Source organism: Convolutriloba macropyga, chromosome 6 (assembly GCF_964194025.1).
Source record: "Convolutriloba macropyga chromosome 6, txConMacr16.3, whole genome shotgun sequence".
Classification (NCBI taxonomy): Eukaryota; Metazoa; Xenacoelomorpha; order Acoela; family Convolutidae; genus Convolutriloba; species Convolutriloba macropyga.
The window spans coordinates 70,531,719-70,554,420 of NC_134473.1; the positions used below are offsets into that span (position 1 = coordinate 70,531,719).

The 22,702-nt window shown below is 38.9% G+C and overlaps 2 protein-coding genes across 2 annotated transcripts in view; one reads left to right on the plus strand and one right to left on the minus strand.

Moving 5' to 3' along the window:
- Positions 1-12,717, minus strand: part of LOC142340572 (protein arginine N-methyltransferase 5-like) — a 102,388-nt gene extending 89,671 nt beyond the window's left edge. The window contains exon 1 of the mRNA XM_075391240.1: positions 12,711-12,717. The gene's annotated coding sequence lies outside the window, so the exon portion shown is untranslated. The remainder of the gene's footprint in view (positions 1-12,710) is intronic.
- Positions 1,181-21,192, plus strand: LOC142340573 (protein arginine N-methyltransferase 5-like). Its single transcript, XM_075391241.1, has 5 exons — positions 1,181-1,558; positions 16,282-16,642; positions 18,464-19,074; positions 19,492-20,058; positions 20,719-21,192. The coding sequence occupies exons 1-5, from the start codon at positions 1,378-1,380 to the stop codon at positions 20,973-20,975; spliced, it is 1,977 nt and encodes a 658-aa protein (XP_075247356.1). The 5' UTR covers positions 1,181-1,377; the 3' UTR covers positions 20,976-21,192.
- The last annotated feature ends 1,510 nt before the right edge of the window (positions 21,193-22,702 follow it).

Sequence of the window (22,702 nt, forward strand, 5' to 3'; positions counted from 1 at the left end):
ACGTTCGTTTTTCAAAAGTTTTGAAGATAACTGCCAAAAATATTGGCCAAGATAACTGCCAGGGAAGCCCCCATTGTCAAACCGTCTTTTTGACAGTGCAAGTTACCATTACTTTTAAAGTAAACTTTTTTGACTGCTACTTTTGTTTGAGCAGGAGCTTAAGTATCTACCTTAAAATATCGGGAGGGGTGTCACTGGTGTGATGTCAAAATATATGGACGTTGTTTTTAAATTTTTTCACGACTAGGACGTATCACTCCCTTTAGCAATAACGACAGTTGCCGTAAATCTACAACAACAACAAGCATAGCCGAAAGTGTTCTATTATGAGCAGGAAAAAAATCAGAAAATGAACGAATTAGTCATTTATAGAGCAGGCAAAATTGAATTTGTATATGCTGACCTTTTTTCTGTGTTCAGATGGTTTTCAATTTGATGCTTTGCCGAATTTTTTATAACCGCGAGATTTAGGCATTATTTTAAGTGAACATTATTTTAGTGATCCCTGCAGCTTATGCTAAAAATCGGAACCAACAATTTATAGACATCCAAACAGTGCTTCAATTTTGAAAAGAGCTCAATTTTGAAAATTTCTTCAATTTTAGATTAGGTAATCGTTAATATTTTGCTATGTAGCACTTTATATGCCATGAAATGGTACATTCAATCCCTTGGAACCTGCAACGTTTCAGCTTTCTCTGTTGGTACAGTTAGCTCAATAAATAGGAATCTAAACTTCTAAATGTTTGAAATGAAATTAAGAAATGGAAATGTTTTTTTTTTGTAAAAAAAATGATATTCAGATGACCTTTTGTTTATTTTTTTCTAAACAAAAAAATCGGCTGCATAAAACAGTGCAGGACAACCAATTAATGAGCTAGTGAAACGACCACCCCAAAAGTTATGGATTACTTATGATCAGAAAATTGGCTCTTAACTATGGTAACCATTTTTTTTGCAAAATTGGTATCCTTTTTGTACTTTCTTTGGGTATCCCTATCAGAGGACAGCCATGTCTTTATAGTACCATCGGAGGTGTGTTCTGTTTATTACAGTACTGATAGACATTGTATTTAAAAGGTCAACATATTATAAATGACAACTAACAACACACCTCTATTATTGAATAGCTGACGTGAGTGATCTCTGCATTAAACAGTATTTTTTAGTAATTCACCAGCGCACGTTTGTTTTGAAAACTTTGCATATCTTTATCTGTGCACTTTCTATTTGGATAACTTATGTTTTAGCGTCAAATTAAGTTTTTCGTTTTTTCTTGTACCCGTGTTCGGTGATACATTCATACTGTTAGTGAGGGCGTTTCGCATATTGATTGTACAACTCGTAGTATCTTCAGTTTGTAACTGCAGATATATAATGTCTGCCACACCCAAGAAACGAGAACGGCTGTCTGCAGGTGTTGAATTGTCCTCATGTGGTGACATCAAAAGCGCACTAGAATGCACAAAAGAGTCAGGGTATGAGTTCGTTGTGCTGCCAATTAAAGAACCGTCACAGTCATCATCGGAATGTAACTCTGCCACGCGAAGCTTCAAAAGTAAGATGGACATTTTAATTCAAGGTTTTTACTTCATTTGATGAGAATATATTGTTTTTACCTTCAGCGCTACTTCAATTCTTATATAGCACGTTAATGTAAAAATATGCACGAGGAGCTAAAAGTTTTACGCCCACAATGCTGTGAGGGGATGCAGAAAGGGGTCACAGCTAGCTTATAGGTTTACTCATCTTCCTTTCCTTAGAAAATTGGTGATGTAAATTTGGATAATTCATTTTTTTTAAATAATGTATTGCTCTCAAGCGAAGTTTGTGGCAATTATAGTGGGCTTGTGGTCTTTTTAATGCATTTTTTTCGCTTTATCACCCCCCCCCCCCGAATGCTAGCATCCCTTAGCGTCAGCGAGCTATTACCGAAAACAAAAGCTCGCCGGTCGTCTGGGAGCAATTCGCCCGACGTTAGTGGGTTATGTTAAGTGTTCTTGCTTCTGTTTGAGATAAAAATGAGAAAAAGTATTTGTATAAACATAAATTACTCAACGCATGTAATGACTTTTGATATTACTCTCGAAGCCTGATTTTGTTGAATTGTGTAAACATACGCAAAATTTCCCGCTTAAAATTCACTCGCTTTGTTTAGCTACTAATTTCTCTTGATTCACAAGCCAATCAATTCAATATATAATTCAATCCTTTATTTACATAGTAAACAGCTATCGCGAACGTACATTATTCTGGTCCGCCGACAAAATGAGCCAAGCAGCGTCTACAGAGACAAGTTCCAGAAAGAGGCGTGACAATTCACGACAGCTCAACAAGATTTTTGATGAATGGGATAGACTTAGCCAGCCATTTAACGAAGACGAGCTCAGATTGGCCCTCTCCGAAGCTACTGAATGCTTCAAAATTCAACAGCAACTAGACGAATCCTATTTGGAAACAGTGCAGGATGATCAGTACGATACAGAATTCGATCTGGTTCAAGACAAGCACACAGTAGTCCGCAAGAAACTATTTCAAATGGGAAAAGCCATAGACAAATTTGAGCTGCAAAAGGTGGACGAAAACGTGACTATGAATACGTCTCTCGGAGATGCAACACAGCACCAGCCGCGTGTTGCAAAGCTACCACAGATACAGCTACCCAAATTCGATGGCAAATTCACTGACTGGATAGCCTTTATCGATCAATTCGATACAGCCGTGCTTAAAAGTTGCTTATCAGGTCCCCCTGAAAAACTAATAAAAAGCCTATCATCAACTGACAGCAACTACGAGACTGCAAGAAATCTACTCGAGCATCGATACAAAAACGATCGCATAATTCTACGCACATTGCAAGCTAGGGCTGTTGATTTCAAGCCTGTGAGAGGAGAAAGAAATTACCAACTCCGTCTGCTACACAGTACGTTCAATGAAGTAACTCAGTCGATTCACTCACTTGGCCGACGAGTTGATAACGACATGTGGCACTATCTTCTTTTCACAAAATTGGATGTCGACTCTCAGAAAGCATGGGAACTCAAAAATGAAGGCACTGAATGTCTTAAATTTGACGAACTGATGACCTTTCTTGACAACAGAGTAAGATCGATGGAAATGCTAAACGATCCCATTCCCCCCAAACAACTGCACATCACTGGACGGGATGAGCGATCGAAGCAAGGCTTCAAACATCCGTGTGTCGTGACTCAATGCAGAGAATGCCATGCTCCGTGGGCTTGCTCAAAATTCAAGGACCTTTCAGCGAAAGATAAGCAGTCTGCCATAGCCGCCAGTAAGTCCTGGCAAAATTGCTTGAGTTTCAATCACGAAAGTGACCAATGTTCGTCACAGTCTAGATGCAAAACATGTCAGGGTAAGCATCATACATTTTTACATGAGGCTTTCAATGCTTTAGGCACACATGCTTGTAATTTGACTCGAAGATCTTCCCAAATGACTATTTTACCAACTCCTCGTGTTCAAGTAATTGGTAGAAACAAACAAATACACAATCTAAGAGCATTGTTAGACACAGGAGCTCATATCAAGGCAGTTACAGCAAAAGCCTGCAAGACACTGGGATTAGAACCAAAACCTTCCAATGAAAGAATCATAGGGGTCAATCAGAAAGACTCAATGCCAGTTGACGGTTCTCTCAAACTTGAAATTATTCCCAAAACTGGGGAAAATATTACTCTCAACTGCGTAGTGCTGAAGACAATTACAGCCAGTGAAAATCCAAATCAGCCCCTTTCAGAGACTGACTACGCAGACTTGGTCAATTACAATTTGGCTGATGATCAATTTTGGCAACCAGGCGAAATAGACATACTACTCGGTATTTCTGCACGCACACAGATAATAAAAGGACGAATACTGAAACAAGGTTCCTTATGCCTCACAGAAACTACGCTAGGCTGGACAGTTTCAGGATTAGCTAGCCTAGAATCAGCAAACAAACCTGATGTAAATTCGAATGCAATATGCCTCCTTGACAACGAAATCAAGTCCTTTGCCAAATTTTGGGAAATCGAAGATGTTCCAGCACTTCCCCCAGCCATGTTCACTCCCAAAGAATTGGCGTGCATTATTCACTATGACACGACAACAACATATGGCCAAAATGGAAGGCCTCATGTTCGACTACCAATTGACCAACATGAAGCCATTTTTGATCCAGACAGTCAGGAATGGTTGCCCGACATTGGAGAATCATCTCGAAAAGCCCTCAGACAATTTTTGGGTAACGAAAACAAGCTTTCACGAAACGCAGATGCCCAAACTCAATACACAGAATTCTTTCAAGAGATGATTGAGACAGGACATTTAGAACCAGTGCCTGAAAGCGACCATAATCTGCCACCCGAGAAACACTTTGTGATGCCACATCACGCAGTATGGAAATCAAGCTCTACGACTACAAAATGCAGAGCAGTTTTCAACGCATCAGCAAAAACAACGAACGTAAGAAGTCTCAACGATTGCCTCCTGGTTGGTCCAAAACAGCAGCCCGACCTTTTTGAGATACTGATTCAATTTCGTCTCCATCGCATTGCTTTATCAGGTGATATCACAAAATTGTACCGCCAAATCGAACTAAACGAAAAGGACCGTAACTTTCATCAGATGTATTGGCGAAGTAGTCAAAAGCAACCAATAAAGAAGTACCGTATGACACGAGTCATATACGGCGTTTCTTCCAGCTCATACCACGCCATCAGGGCACTACGTGATACAGCAAAAGATGCTCCATCAATTCTTTGCAAAAATTCATTACTCAACTCATTTTATGTGTATGACCTTTTTGGTGGCGGTGACACACAAGAGCAAGTCATTGGCTTGTTCAAAGACATTACAACTACTCTAGAACTCATTGGAATGTCTATTCGCAAGTGGGCAAGCTACTCACATGAGGTTATGGAAGCCATTTCCCCGGAGCTACAAGAAAACAAAGATCTTTTCATCGGTGAACATGACCACACCATCAAAACCCTTGGTCTCAACTGGCAGCCCAAAACCGACACTTTCTACTTCAATAGACCCCAAAGTCAGTGCAGCGTTGTTGCAATGCATCTGCCCGAACACGAAGAAACAGTTATTGAGTGTCCATCAGTCGAACTTGACGAGTTTCAAAAATCGGATTTTCCACAATTAGTGGTCAACCTTGACGGTAAAAAACTAAAGGAAATCCATTTATTGGACTCCCACTCTTCTAATCATGCAACTCCCCATGGTTGCCCGATTAATTCAATGCAATTTTTAACAGGGTTTAATCAAGAAAAAACATCAAAAATCCCACAAAAAGGCGAAAAAACGGTCAAAACTGGTGTCGACAAAAATCTGCAAAAAACGCCCATTGGCGATTTCCGAGATGTTGTCTCAGACACTGATAGCTGCCCGAAGTCATCCGAGCTTTCAGAACCTGAAAATAACTACACAAACACAGAAAACCAAATAACCGAAAAACAAAAATTAGTGGTCACGTTTGAGGACAAAATTTTCGCAAAAAATGAAAAATTTGGTAGTGAAAAACAAAAGCATTCGAAAACTGAACAATGCCCGATACTTTTCGATCAAAAAGATTCCAGGTCCAACAAACGTATGTTCGACAAAAGAACGCCGCAGCCGAATAAAAAAGTGGTCAAAATAAAGAAGGTAAAAAATCAACTTTTACTTCATCTAACAAAAGAATGTTGATAGATTCAGTTAACAGCAACTTGCCCCATCCTGAAAATGTACATATAACCACCAGAAGAGCAATATCTAGCAATATGGGTAAAATATTTGACCCTATCGGTCTCCTAACACCAGTAACGCTTCAATGCAAAATTCTTTTCCAAATGACTTGGGAACATGAAATTGGATGGGATGATGATGTTGGGGCAACCATAACTGACCAATTTAAAGCTTGGATGATTGGATTACATCATCTATCTGAGCTACGTATACCACGATTTGTGGCCAACTTCGCTATTGAAAAAATACAACTTCACTTGTTTTGCGATGCTTCTGAAAAAGCGTACGGAGCTGCTATATATGCCCGATCACTGGAAGAATCTCAGACCAAGTCTACCTTGCTATGTTCCAAGTCAAGATTAGCGCCCAGAAAAACACTCAGCATACCGAGACTTGAACTGTGCTCAATGGTTCTAGGAGCGCAGATGATACAAACAGTTCAGACCGGTAAACCAAAATGGATTTACAACTGAAATATTTGCTTGGAGCGATTCAACAGTTGCCTTAGCTTGGATAAATTCTACCTCTAGCCGATTCTCAACATTCATAGCTAACCGTGTGGCCAAAACCCAACAAATAATTCAACCAGAAAAATGGAGATACGTGCCGACAGAAGAAAATCCAGCCAATCATACTACGCGCCCGGTGCCAGCAAAACAGCTTTCATCCCTTAGAATGTGGTGGGAAGGCCCACAATGGCTCTCTGATGGAAAGCTGACTATCCCAAAACAACCAGAAATTCTTCAGTCAACAGAAGTAAAGAAGGAAGTAGTGCGGAGCCAAATATTAACAATGGATTCGGTCACTATTCCCGAACCTGTGGGGGAGGAAAACGACCCGCTCAATTATCAAAACATAGAGCAGTCGAATCACCAAATCGACCAATTATTCCCTATTGAACGTTACGGAAGTCTCGACAAAGCAATAAGAGTAGCAAAGCAAGTCCTAAAGTTTGCTTACATTTTGCTTAAGAAGCCAATCGAGAGAAAAGAATTCAAGCGACATGCCTTAAATATGCTCGTTAGAGATGTGCAGAAGCAAAACTATATTGATGAAATAGACAAATTGCAGAAAAGCCAAAGCATAAGCCGAAAATCGAGAATCCTTCAACTTTATCCCTTCCTAGATGAGGAAAGAGTTTTAAAGGTTGGTGGACGTCTAGTAGCAGCAGATTGCTTGAATGAATCTGCCAAATTTCAATCAATTTTGCCTTACAAAAATCATCTTTCGAGGTTAATCGTACTTGACAGTCATCAGCGAGTGTTACATTCAGGTGTAAATGCAACAGTTGTTCATACGCGTCAGAAGTTCTGGATAATTCGAGTGAAAACGCTGACAAGGTCTATAGTTGGAAACTGCATCACATGTTTTCGGTTTAATGGCCGTAACCTTTCTCAACTCTTAGGCGACCTACCACAAGAACGGGTCAACCCAGCTCCACCATTAAGTAACGTGGGCATAGACTTCGCCGGTCCAATGCCTTACAGATGTGACAAGACTGAAGCCAAATGTTATTTGGTAGTCTTCGTATGCTTCGTTACAAAAGCCATTCATTTGGATGTCACTAAAGCATTGGATACACAGGAAGGCATGAAAGCTATTAGACGGTTCATTTCTCGACGAGGATGCCCAGCTCGCATATTTTCAGACAATGGTACAAACTTTATAGGATCATTGAATGATCTCATAAAACTCAAAAGGATACTGAAAGAGAAATACGGAACTGATTGTCTACCTCAAGCTGTTCTAGATTTAGGCATCAACTGGTCAACAATTCCAGCCAAAGCTTCACATTTTGGTGGACTATGGGAAGCAGGAGTCAAATCGATGAAGCTACTGCTGTTCAAAACAATCGGAACAACAGCTAACCTCTATTTGGATGAAGTATATACAATGCTATGCCAAGTCGAAGCTGTACTTAACTCGAGACCGCTCACAGTTGTCTCAGATGATGCAAAAGACAGTTATCCCTTAAACCCTGCTATGCTATTAACCGGCTTTCATAATCATCAATTGCCTTTGGTTGTTTCCCCAATCCCAAAAACAAAAGATGAGGAAGATCCAAAAAAGCGCTTTCAATACTTGCAGAAACTCATAGCAGAATTTTGGAAGAAATGGACAACTGTATATTTATCCCAGTTGCAGACCAGGTCAAAGAACATGGCCGAAAAGCAAAACCTGACAAAAGGAGATTTAGTGTACATCACAGATGACAACAGTCCTCCCTTATCATGGCCTCTGGGAATTGTGCATGAAACATATACAGGAAATGACAATTTGGTCAGAGTAGCCAAAATAAAAACAGGAAATGGCAAATTCTCAAACAGACCCAGAGTAATACTCAGAAAGATACCAATCAACACAAGCTAACCTCAATCCAGAAGCTCTGGAAAATGGTCCTGCAGAAAGGAGCCAACTCGATCCCGCTGCCGTCCTTCCCACGAGCACACTTTCGGTACCTGTGTACCCGGACACGGGAAGACTTGACAACTGGCAGTTGGATTCTCACAAGCCGCTTTTCGCAAGGACTAAACTTGGTCCAAATATGATTCTTTTTCTAATATAAAGTTGAATAGCGGTTGATGCTATCAAAAACTGACATATGATCTGAAGTAATTTTTCATTTATATTTTTTTTGATGCCATGCATCAACGGAGGCGGCAATGTATAAACATATAAATTACTCAACGCATGTAATGACTTTTGATGTTACTCGCGAAGCCGGATTTTGTTCAATTGTGTAAACATACGCAAAATTTCCCGCTTAAAATTCACTCGCTTTGTTTAGCTACTAATTTGTCTTGATTCACAAGCCATTCAATTCAATATTTAATTCAATCCTTTATATACATAGTAAACAGCTATCGCGAACGTACAGTATTGCTTCCTGCATGGCTATCAGCGGTTCTGGGTCCATAACCTAGGCGATAGTGTGGGTATGCAGAATAAGGGTGCTTAACTGGTGCTAATTGTCTTTGTCTAGTTCATGATTTCTTGCTATCTTCAGTTTCAACTAATTTTGTATTACATAATGCTGTTTCTCTGAAGACGATTTAAAATTGCTTTCAGAAAGCCAACGAAGTCTTGTTTAAGCATCAACACAAAAATGTTGAGCTGCAACAAATGGTATCAAAATAAATTCAAAATGGACAAGATTAAACTCAACTGCGGAAGGGAGAAAAATTGAGATCAGCAGCACCATAGATTTTTGATAGACTTCGGAGTTTATATCTGGTTAGTCAAATTTGAAGTCAATGTCACCAAAGGAAATATTTCTAAATCATAGAAGCTAAGTTGAAAGGATGCAAGGGTAGATTGTGGCATTGAAAGGTACAGCTCTCCTTCTTAAAATACTGGACCCCTCCTCCCCTGGAGCATTATATTTTAGGGTCCGCTGTATATGAGTTCGAGTGAGCTGGTTGCGGATCCTTGGTGATCATGATATTTTCTAAGTGATCTTTATCACCCAAACGAATTCAATATTCAAAATCAACCAGGGGCCAAACACTTGAAAGCAACTAAATAGGTAATAGGTATGTATAACATGTAGTTGCATAATCAAGAAGCTAAGAGAACTTTAACTTTTACATTTGTGCGTTTATACAATTCAATGATCTGGGGCTGCTCATGTCAAAAACATCAACATGACAGACCAATTAGGTACGTAGTTACTATAGAGTGAAAGGACCTGAGTTATCAACCCAGTTATGGGCCATTATCGATCGCTTCCCTCATTGGAAAGGTTTTTGAGCGAATGATCGAACAGACTAAGACGACATGTCGATAAATATATTTTTCTAGAAGAACGCTAGGAAGGTTTTAGATATCGCAGAGGCACAGTTCGTTCGCTGTACCGACTACACCTTGAAGCGGAGAAGCTGAAAAGTAGCCACTCTAGCGCCCTAGTAAATGTTGACATGGAAAAAGCGTTTGATAGTGTTTGGACCAACGGTCTGCTGTATAATCTCAAAGGCTATAGAGTCAGCGGTAATCTTCTGAAGCTGATAAACATTCTTAGGAAACAGAACAGCTTACATTCAGATCGACTCCTTTTGCTCTGACGAATTCGAAATCCAAATTGGACTGCCTCAGGGAAGCGTTTTGTCGCCGATCCTATTCATCTTTTTGATGTATTATCTTTATTAATGATTTCTTGATCAGCCCGCACGAAGTGTTCAAATATGCAGACGATACATCGGTGCTGGTTCATGCCGATTCGTCAGCTAACCTGACAGACCAGCTCGGAAATCTGTGCAGTACGATAAAAAGTTCGTGCTTCAACTGGAAGATGAAAGTGAACGGATCTAAAAAAATAGTCACTCCACACAGATTGGACCTATACCATCTACAATCTATCTTAACGGTCAATTATTCAAAACGAAAGAAATCACAAAGTCACTAGGATTAATCATCGACAGGAAACTGACATACAAGAATCATCTCGACAATGCTATCAGTAAAGGACAGAAAAGTTGGAGCGCAATCCAGCGGAAATGTTCGAAGCGGTGGGGTCTCACACTTAACACTCAGACGCTCCTTTACAAAAACCATTATCCAACCGCAACTCATCTATGCTTCCCGAATTTGGGCACATTCTCATTTGAAAAAGCTACAAATGCAACAGAATTGCATTTTAAGATCAATTTTCAAGAACTGCATGTCTCCACCAATGTCTGCCTGTGAAGTCTTGCTTGGAATCCCCCACTAGATATTCTGTTCCAGAGCATTAGCGCAAAGTTTATCACAAAATTAAAACAGAATCAACCGGATATAGTGGCTGAAGCTCACTTCAACGCACTTGATCACGCGAGATCAACAGAGCATCTCTTTGAAAGCTGTCTTAGAGGATTTGAAAAAGTCACGGGTAGCTTTCTTGCTCTAGGTAATAGTACTCAGTCAGTCACTGCTTTCATCAATGAACTGTGGCTGAGAAGATGGTCGTCACCTGATAAATTTGCTGTCCTGAGAATGTTCGGAAATACAATGCCAGACTGCCACAGCAAGAGCCCCCTGATCCTTGGCAATCCTTACTTAGCCAACAGAAAATGCAGCCTTGTTTTTGGAAACACCCCTCTTTTTGCAGAATTCAAATGGAGACTGAGTCAGTGTGCATCACCCTTGTGTAAATGCGGCTCAGCTGAGGAAAACTCGACACATTACTTCTATTGCCGTCTTTGGGACCACTACAGACCAGAGAACATTGAAGAACTGAATGTACTGACTTACGATAACTGTCAATCCCTCAGCAAGTTCATAGAGTTGACTGGAAAAGTGAACAATCAAATCAATCAGTGACTCTCGCTCTACTTATTTCATAAACCCCCCGAATAAAGCTAGCAAATGAGCTTACATCTTCTCGCAAAGAGGGGACTTTCTTAGACTTTATGTATATTTATCATAAGGTAACATCTTAAAAGACCAGTAATTAAAAGGTCAAGTAGCTTGTATGAGAATCCGATATTTTCTCGAAAAATGAGCAATCGATTTTTGTAGAGCTCGAATACTGCTGGATTGTTAAATGCTTTCCTGTTCATTATAATTTCCAGCTAGAGTAGCGCGTATTGATTATACGCGTTATTCTACCTGGAATACCGTATGAGATAATTCAGGTCGTTTTAATACCTTATAAGATAATTCAGATCTTCACACTTTATATCCCCACTACAAAGACTATCTCCGCAACAGCCAATTTGGTTTTAGAAGAGGCCGCTCTTGTGCAGTGAATCTTGTAGTATAGCTCGAGGAAATCTACAATGCTAATTGCAACAGAGAAGAAATCGAAAGTTTACACGGATTTCGAAAAGGCCTTCGATCGTGTCGATCATGGACTTCTCCTGACAAAGCTGCGTCGAACCTTGAATTACTCGAACCTCTCAAATCGATCTCAATGTGTCAAAGTAGAAAACTGTCTTTCATCTTCCTTCATTGTTAGCAGTGGTGTTCCTCAGGGGATATATCATCTGCGTTACTGTTCAATGTATTTTTTAATGATATACCTACTCTTTGTCGCCTATCTGAACCTCTTCTCTTTGCCTAGGACGCAAATATCCTTTTTCTTAGAAATAACGGATTAAACTTCCAGGATGAATTAAATGACATCTACCAATAGAGCCTCGATAACCGAATGAGCTTCAATCTAGACAAATATGCAGTAATCAATTAGCAGCACGAGCAATGAAAGTTATACTTTTGGTGGTCGTAGTCTAAACCATTCAAACCAGGAAAAAGATCTAGGAGTAATTGTACGCAAGAATCTTTGTTGGATACCTCATTTGAAGCGAAGAGCCTCGAAATCCTTAAATGTTTTTTACATGCTCAAACGCAATACACTATTTTATCTAAACTACAGAACCAAGCCCATTATTACTTACTCGTGGGTTGATTACTACCATAACTTGGAAGGGATGAGAATTGTCGAACGCATACAGAAATGCTTGCAAATGGATCCTTGGAGAAGCTGACTATAAATGTGCTTACTAGAGTTAAAGATCTTCCCTGTCTCATATTATTTAGGTACACGACCTTTTTTTTCTCGTAAAAGTACTATTTGATTACTGCGGTTACTCTTTCATTAATCTTAAGTATCTTGTTGCCGGCTCTATTACTCGATTGGCTACAAACCGTATGTACAAATGCCACAGAACACTGCTCGCTGTTGCTGCACTTAACGTCTGGTTTCGTTCTCAACGACTAGCGAAACAATTACCCAACTTCACCAAGATAACCAACATAGACTCGAGAAGGAAAATTCTCCTTTGGATGTGGAGACGAGCAGTGCTACAGTGAATCAAACTCTTGCACATGGCGAATGGCCTATAACTGCAATCTCAAAAACTGTAGACTTTTGATTGCTTGATCTAAATTTAACTGAAACGGGACAGTGTTCCTTTTGATTTTTGGACCATTATATCCTTTAATAATAATATATGCGTAGCACACTTCATGAGCCGATGCCTAAAGGTCATTCAAAAATTTAATAAGTTTTTTTTTACTGTCTCTATAAATAAGAGAGAGGGAGTTAATTTATCCGCTCTTGCTAACTATGAAAACAGAATAACAAAAATTAAATCAAAGCAATTTACAATAGAGTAGCACAAGCAGCAATGTATATTGAACTTGAAGCTGGGAACGGACTTGCAACGATGTCGTTCGACCTACTTCAAAGAGCGCCGGTTGAACAATTCACTACTGTTTTCTCGCTCACGGCATAATAACGCTTACTCAAGTGGTCATCCAGTCTTCGTTAACTAATAAAAAAATCCAATTCTTAAAAAATGCAAATTTTATCTGTTAGAAAAACAATCATTTTTTTTTAGAGTTTTAGAAATTAATTTTTTACAGCAGAAATTCAATGGCAATGCCTTCTGTGAAAGCACAGCATCAATTTTGGCGTAGATTTGTGCTTATTTGTGAATGGAGCCTTGGGAACGACAAGGCTCTCAAAAATTCGACAAGAAACACTTCGAATAAATTTCTCCTTCCAAGAATTTTAAACTTTTAAATTGATTCATTATTGAGTTTTGGCTAACGGGGGAATTCCTGATAGAGTCTGATGAGAGTCCTTGAACTTTCAAAACCTTGAACAATATTGACGCCCCCCCGCCCCACGACTTTTGAGTTTTGTTCCATTTTGAGTTCCAGAAAATCACTTTTAGTAGCTGATGGTTGCTCGTCTTGTTCTGCCTTTCAAATAACAAACTTTTTTAGATTTGTGTTATTTGCGGGGAGAATACTTTTGCGGGAAAATACTTTTGGAGCAAACTTAAGCAACTCATATACGTAATTCCAAAACTATTGTAAATTTGTTTGCAGTGGACCGATCTTCGCTTTAACCAAAAAGTTGCTTAAAGTACAGTGAAGTACGAATTTTCTTTTTTCACTAATAAATTAGGAGCTAAGGAAGTAAAGATAGAGCAACCGTACACCAAAATTCATTAAATCAGACATTTAGTAAAATGGTTTTGTCCATATCGTACAATTGATTTTTCTGATGCGATGTGAAGTGCCTCACTGGAAGCAAAGTAATGACACTTGGTAAATCATTTAAGTCAGCTACAAGTAGTCCTCGTATGGAGTCCTGAGGATTGTCACCATTTTTTAAAAACAAATTTGATGTCCGGCCGTTCGTGGGAACTCTTTGGGCTCTATCAGATAAACAGCTTGCAAACCATTTTGGGCAATTATGACGAATGCCGGTTTTTTATTTTATAAAGTAATTTGGTTATAGTGATTTACGCTTCCTTTAGCTCGAGTAGATAGTTAACCGTTCGGGGTTTGATTACCCCTATTATTTCAGTTAATTCCAGCAATGAATCTATAGTGGAGTTGTTTTCGCAGAAGTTAAAATTGCTTAGAAGAATTTTTTTAGATATTGGTCTATTCTAGGAACGCTCTTATACTTCAAAAATTTGAAAGAGAAGTGGGTGTATAAATGTTCTCATCTAGTAATTTTCCTCTTTATATAAGTGAATGATTTAGCTTTTTTCAGCTGTAGGAAATCTTTTTCGCCAAAGGTTTGATTAAATAACATTGTTTGGCATTTAGTGATAACAGATCTGGTCGTCTTCAACAGTGTTACAAATCTGATCTTCATCGGATTTGGATTTATTCGGAAGGGATCTAAAAATGGCACTTATTTTTTTCCGTTACTGGACTTATTCTCAATGACATTAACATCAGTTGGAAGTGCATTGCCTCAGAAGGACTTCTACGCTGAATATTTTAGCCTGTATTAGCATAGAACTCAATAAGTTTTTCAGCTACTCGGAGATTTGGTGAATTGTGTCCAGTATCAGACATGCCTGAAGAAAGCTTAGGTACTGGTTTTTAATGACTTCCCAATTTAACGGCTTATATAAAAGTTTGAATGTTTTTCTGGAGTCTCCAATACATTTTTCAAATATTTTGCAATGGAGCTTTTGCGAGCAAACCTTTAAGTTCACAACAGCAAGTACATTGATAGAAGATACCCTCCCTTTTCCAGACTGACTCGACCCTTGAAACCGTCTTCATGGATGCCAGATATTTTGCTCTAGCAGGTGATGTGTCGCCGAAGATTGTCATTGTTTCCGTTTTTCTTTAACTTTTTTTTGTTTCTGAGCTTCTGTGTTTTCATCACTCGTTTGGCGTATCGGTCAATGATAACGAGGCCACCCATTTCCCGGCCTGGGACCCTTTGTGCAGTTGATGTATCATTTTCGTCGACTTTTACTCTTATTGATTCCGCAACTTCGATAATGGTCATTGAATTTTTTCGGTATGTTCCTATCATTTTGCTCTCGTATATTTTCCGTTTGTGTATAATTTGAACAGTTTCTGCTTGGAACATCGCTGCAACCTTGCTGTGTTCTTCTTGATTGCACAGGTCATCGTGCTATGTTTGGTAATCTCGTTTTTGAGATCCCCTTCAGATCGGAATAGCTACTTGATTGCAGTTCGAACTTAGATGATTTGACTAATACAAGCAGGTAGGATGCTGTTGATACGGTTTTCGAGCATTTTGTCAATCTTTGATAAAAATAAATCTTCATCAAAACTCGCGCCCTGTTTGTTAGTAATCCGGGTTTGATCCAGAAATCTCAAGCTAGGAAAATCATGGGCTTCTCTCTCATTTGACATCTCTGAAACTGTTTAATAAGTTTATCACAACTATTAGGCTATTATGAATTGGAAGGCGCAGCTGCTTGATCATCATGTTGGGCCGCTGTTGACCGGAATGTTCGTAGATTTACATGTTGTCTTCTGTTGCTTAGACTCGTCCCAAAAGAACTAAGCTTCTTGAGAACAGTATCCACTAAGCTTCTCTTGATGTATTGCTGTCAGCATTTGTACATCGAAGTTATGACTGCTTTCGTCTATTTATTTTCAACACTGGCGATTACTTCGTGCCAGCGCTGATTTCCAATGTTTATATGAGCGTACTGTGGAGTATCGTATATGATTACTATTCCGAATAAGATAACGTGGTGTTGATGTCGGCAGTCTACAATAGAGCTAGAGTTGCTCTCTGTAAAAACCACCAGAAAGCGATTCATTGTCTGAACAACTTTTATGTAAATTTATAAACAGCTGATAATTTTTTTCCTTACTTTGTAGAATAGCTTTTATGTACGGTCTGATTTTTCTCCATCGCGTTAGATGAATTATAACCTTCGTGTAATGAATTATTTACTGTCGAATTCTTTAATGAATTTAACTAACGAATTCTAACGAATGCACGTATATTTTTTACTGCAAATAACTAGGGTGTGCGAGATTCGATTTTCAAAACTGTTCAATGAAAGCGTCCTTCGTTCTGTACCAGTTTCACCACAAACCCCCCAAAACCCACCACATTCCTTAATTGAACCTGGGCATTAAAGTGTTGCTAGACAACGTGATTGTTAAGGGAAGTCTTTCCCCGATTTTTCTCCCCGTTTGTTCACCGTCTGCAGCTTAGTGGGTGCATGTTATCATAACTATGGGGCGCATAACGCACTGGTGGCAAAAATGGAAACAATCCTTTCCCTCCACAAATAACAATAATTCTGTTTTTGTTTGCAGCTCTTCGAGAATGTTTCAACTCTCGTGCCGATTTAACTGTCGAGACTTCAGACTGGAACTCTCTCGTCGTCTTTCGAACAACCCCATCCGAAATTAACTGCGATGCAACTTCTAGTGAAGTACGAGTCAAGTCCGAGGGCACTCTTTGCGCGGAGTTGTCCTATGCCACCTATCTAGCTATTCCAGCTGTTATTATACCGTTACAGCCCGGTGGAAATGCAAATCTCTCCAGAATAGTGTACAATCATTGCGCTGCTGGTGCGTCAAATTTTCAAATATGGATGGAAGTGCCAGTTGCACTAACCAATGAAACTGGAAACGGTGCCGTGAATGGATATGGTTCTACAGCAAACAATATCAGGTATATAAGAGTATCCGCGTCACATATCTTTCAAGTTTTAGCTACGCTGGGATATGCGATTATGCGTTTTTTTTTTGTTTCAAAAGTGTACAATAGGGTATTCCTTTAATATGCATTACTTAACGATTCAGACCGCGAGAGATATGTATTTCAAAATGCTGGAAGCTAATAAACCTTGAGCGGTAATGCGAGAGCAGCATTATCTGTTTTGCTCTAAAATGAATTAGTTCTGTTGATACGATTTTTCGAGCTAAAGCTTTAACGTTCGTTTTTTCACCCGACCAACAAATTTCCTGACATATACTGAGAAAGAGATGTTCTGGTGAAGTCACGAACACTGCTGTGCAGATGTGAGGGGCAATTTGTGCTTTGGATACGTGCTCCATACCTATTAGGCTTCCATAGTTTAGGCTAGCGATTACGACAGTCAGTTGTTTGAGAGCAATTCGCTTGACGTTAGCCGGTTTTGTTTTTGAAGTTCAACTTGATCATATTTTTAACGTTTCTCTGAACTTGCCCTTTTTCTTTCGATGTTCTATGATGTGAATAAAATTGTAAAAAAATTAATAGTGATCGTTCGGGGTTACCTGGTTGTTTTCGACGACAATGCCAACAATTTTTGTTGAAAATTGTAATTATTTTTAATGCTCACCGGCGTAAAATTATAAAAGTTATTGTTTTATGGTAGTAGTTGTTTTTTTGGGAATCGTAGTTTGGTGATACTTGATTAGGTTGTATGGGTTTTCACAGAATTATGGAATGATCAATGTGACGTTTAGTTATCTTTTTTGCAAAGCCATATAAAATAGCAAAAATGGTCGTGCTTTTGATTTTTTGGTTTTGTCCGCTACAGTTCGGTTTTAGCTAATGATTATGCTTCAAAAAAGTCCTGTGGTCTTTTTTAAACAATTTTTTGCTTGACCAATTTTTTGTCTCACAATTCTGACTTTCCTCTAAAACAGGATAAGCAGGTAAATGTGTAGCGCTGTAAGTCGCTGAAGTTTTCTCTTAGAGCTCTGCTACTCTCCGATTGTAGATTTCATTGAAGCTGCTGAGAAGACAAACTCTAGGCTAGAGAGCAATAAGTGGTTGAGGAGTTCTCTTAGCGCCTTACTAGTTTCTAAGAATGCGATCACCGACATTGTTTTGAGGAGACGATTTCATGTTGTGAAGGGTGGTTTTAAATCTGAAAAGTTTGACCCCCTCAGTTACCCCCAATCGCTTAATACCCCACATGCTTAATCACCCCCAATGCGAAGTACCAGCTGCCTACTACCGAAACCAACCGGTCGTTTGAGAGCTATTCGAGGACGTCAGTCAGTTTTGTTTGTTTCCGTCGGTTAATTATGTTTCTGGTGGCGTAAACAGCAATTTTTCCACGAAATTTTTAACATGCTGCGGATTCTGTCGATTTATATAAACATCTTCTTATGTTTGTTTAGCATAAGAGAATCGAATAGCTTTACATTAGTCCTAGTTGTAATGACTCTTAGATAAGAAATTATGTTAAAAGTAGCGCTGTTTGCAGATTGGTGCTTATTCTTGTTGTCTTTATTTTCCTATCCAATAGTTTCAATAAATTATGAGAGCGCTTTTAGTATTTAAGCTTTTAGTCAAAGGTTCAAAAAGTAATGTCTTCTGATGTAGCCATGAAGTCTTCAATGATCTTGGAGGCCGTGAAAGTTTGCAATAAAATATTATAGTTTTTTGCACTCATGTTTCGGACGAACTCACTGTTAACTTTTTGTTGTTCCAAATTTTGATGTCGGCGTTCGAACTCAGTATTAAAACTTTGCAGATTCGTCAACTTGTCTGTTTTAGTGGTGACCACGCAGATACAGAGGACGAGTACACAAAAGATATGAGATCATGGAAACTTTGGGATGAATTTAGAACTGTCAATGCTTTCAATAAACGCCTCGGCGTACTTCTGCGAATCACGGAAGATTTGCCTTCAAGTGAAAACGTGTGGCAGAATTGGATTGGGGAGCCAATCAAAGCTCTTGCCATTGATACATCTGTTTTTATGACAAACAAAAGCGGCTTTCCTGTTCTCTCCCAAGCTCATCAACATTATATTTGCAGATTGTTTACATATTTTCTCAATTTGCAATTTGTAGTTTCTACTGGAAAAGACTTGCAAGAAATTAGCTCTTCGCCGCGTCAATCAAACACTACCGCGTATTACCAATACCTCAATCATTTATATGGTAAACGAGAACCTTTTGATTCTATTGAAGACTTCGCATTCGGTTATGAGAACTATCTGCAAGTTCCACTGCAACCATTGGCCGATAATTTGGAATCGCAAACGTACGAGGTGTTCGAGAAAGACCCGGTCAAGTATCCCAAGTACCAGGAAGCGGTCCAGTTGGCTATAAGAGACAAAAGGAAACAATACCCGTCAAGGCCGTTGGTTTTGATGGTATTAGGTACGTCTGAGAGTTTAAAAAGTAAATTATCGCCTTTCAACTGATTTTTAGGATTGTGGTGGCTTATAACGTGGATTAATGGATGGTTTGTTAATTGCATGTTTGTTTTGCTGTAGTGGCCGAAAATGAAAGATCTATTATATGAGGTTAGGTAATCATAACCACTGGCCAAGTGTCATTGTATTGGCCAACTATTTTCATTGTATGACAGTTTATTATAAAAATCAGATATTGCTGGAAATTACTTGTTGAAGTTACTAGTGTGGAAAAATTTGAGGCTGGATTTTCTGCGGATGAAGTGACTTTAAACTTCATCAGAAAATTTCCTTCGAAACTTTGTTGAGCGGTTTGGATTAATTATTTCATATTTGTTTTTATATAAAAAGTAGTTATAAACTTATTTTCTACCGATTTTAGGGGCAGGTAGAGGACCATTAGTGACATGCTGTATTGAAGCTGCCAAATTAGAAGATTATGAAGATTACGTTTTGTATGCCGTTGAGAAGAACCCGAATTCACTACTGACCCTCGAATATAAACTGAAACACATGTGGAACGATAAAGTCCGCATCATCGCTTCAGATATGCGAGACGCTGACTCTGTCGACAAAGCTGACATAATTGTTAGTGAACTTTTGGGTTCATTCGGTGACAACGAACTTTCTCCGGAATGTCTGGACGGAGCTGTTAGTCTTTTGAAACCAGACGCCATTAGCATTCCATCAAGCTATACATCCTACATATCGCCTATATCAAGCCACGTCCTGCATGTCGAGTGTGTACATAGCCGAGAGCTGGATAAGGCGACTGATCATAGCCTGGAAACACCTTATGTGGTGAGACTGGTTAACTTCACACCGCTTGGTGACGTGAAGCCTTTATTCACGTATGAACATCCTAACTGGAGTGAGAAAATTGACAACAGAAGACAGGACGTTGTTGAATTTGAGTCCAAAGCAACGTCAGTCATCACAGGAATTGCAGGTAAGCTTGAAATCAAAATTTTGCTTCGCTTTTATTATGAGTACTAATTTCCCAATCTAGTTTGAACTGTTTTTTGAAACTCTTTGAATACTTTCAAGAATTTCAACTATTGTTGGGGGAAAAAGATATTGCTATACTTAAACTGAGTCGAATATTTTTGTCAGCATATATCTTACATGCGAAATATTAATAATAGTCGCCGGAAAGCTGCAGTACAGTAACCTAATGTCTTTTGTCATATACTGAAGATCAAAGCTTGTCTGAATCAGCCTGTCAAAAGTTTTCCAATTGCTTTCAATAATGGCTCTCGAACGAAGAATGGTTAATGCCCGCAACTCTTATCCAAGAGGTCCCGGGTTGGAACCCCTCTCTAGTCAGAAGTTTTCGCACCATAAAATTTTTCGCCAGAAGTTTAAACAGAAGTTCCCCCCCTCCCTGTAAAATGTTTTCCTCGTCATTCGTTCGAGAGCAATTCGTTATACGTTAGTTGGTTTATGTTTTCTTCAATTAGGTGAAAGTCTTGATCAAATTTAAAATTATGGATCAAAACGGGCTGAAGTACATTCCTAACGATGGGAATTTTTGGAATTTTTATGGGAATGTTCACTGAATTTTGATAGCGTCCTAAAATTAATGCTTTCAAAATGTGTCAATTTTCAGGATACTTCGACACCGTCCTCTACAAAGATGTATCCTTCAGCATCAACCCTGACACACACTCGGAGGGAATGTTCAGCTGGTTCCCAATTCTGTTCCCTCTCAAGCAACACATCCGGGTGAATAAAGGTGAAAAGATATCTGTTCACTTCTGGAGATGCGAAGATGCACACAAAGTGTGGTATGAATGGTGTGTGTCGCAACCCAATGCAACAGCTATACACAATGCACGAGGCAAATCGTATTTTATTGGAAAATGAAGTTGCAATCAAATAATTGCAAGCTGGTATTTGAAGTTGTGAATATTGAAAATAGTTGTTATTAATATGATTATGGGTAATTATAGACTTCGCCCCGGTTGTATATAAAGTGATTTACATCAAATGTGTGCAAAATTTAAAGCTGAAGTGTTGAAGCTGAACATTACTTAAAAACAATGGAAAATTTGTTTTTGAGAGTTGACTTTTTGTTACTGTCTTTTCCTCTGTCTCGTGGACGCGTTGCTTTGATAAAGTTCGGGTTATTTTTATTCTCCTAATTTCTTAATGCATATTTGATAGGCAGTTCAGAGGTCCGAAAACGAGATTTATGCGGATAGACCCAAGTTATGATTCCTTTAATTAACGAGCTCAAAGAGGAAAGAGTTATTTACAGCTCATACTCTTAAGATGACATTTTTAATTCAATGGAGTATGAGAAATCGCTGACTGTTGCAAATCTGATTGTAAGACGTTAGCTGCTCACCATCAGTTCAGATATATTTACTGAGAAGTAGACCAGATGTAAATTACTGCTTAGCGCCCTGTAGAATTATTCTGGCTTATCACGACTGCATTCAGAAGCGACACGATGTTATATCCAAGATCAATCCTTACCTAATTATGTATAAAAAAACGGTATGCTTCTCTAATGTTTCTTTTGTCTGCAATTCTTCAAAAAGTGTACCGGAAGACGTACCAGAAGAAAAAAGTGTACCAGAAGAAAAAACGGTTTGATTAGTTCAGTCTAAATTCCTTGTGTGATAGAAACCGACAAAAGCGGGCTACGTAAAATTTGACAGGGAAAAGAATCTGGAACCTAATCTTTAGACTTAAGTGAGGTTTGGACATTTCATACGCTTCGATATTCAAAAGTCTGAATTATTAATTGCTCTCAAACCAAGTTTGTAGCAATTATATTAGTCCTGTTGGTCTTTTTTATGTGATTTTTCGCTAGACCAATTTTTCGTCTGACGCTTTTGAATCTTCGTCCTCAAAAACGGGATAAACAGGTAGCGCCCAGCAGGCATTAAGTGCTCTTAGAGCCTTTCAGCTCTGTTTCAGCTCAAACTGTTTTGGATTCTTATACTTATGTAGTGAAGGGCGGTTCTTAGAGGTTGACGACACCCCCACTGTTGACCCCCCCCCCCCACCGATAGCAACCCCCCCCCCCCCCCCCACCGCGATGTTGCTCACCCACCCCACTGCTGAAAATTTTCTCAATTTTTTTGACATTTATTTTTCATTGTCCACGTTTTTCAAGACGCAGGGGCGAGAAAACTTTCTTAACGGTTTGATAATAAGTTACTGAAAAATTCTTTTCGCCATGGAACAGCTTTCAATTTTTCAATTTGAAAATTTTTAATTGCTCTCAAACGAAGTTTGTAGCAATTATATTAGTCCTGTCGGTCTTTTTTTATGCGATTTTTCACTTGACCGGTTTTTCGTCTGACGCTTTTGACTTTTCGTCCTCAAAAATGGGATAAACAGGTAGCGCCCAGCGGGCATTAAGTGCTCTTAGAGCCTTTTAGCTCTGTTTCAGCTCAAACTGTTTTGGATAGCTTTCATTTTTTTAATATCAGATTTTAGCGATTTTTTTTTATAAAACTTTGTCATTTTATAGGTTTCTCCAGCCTCAAGAGCCACATAAACTCCTCTAGGATTTGATTATAGGTTGCTACATTGCTTCTAGATGTAATGGAATGGTTTTCAGGATTTTAATATAAGCA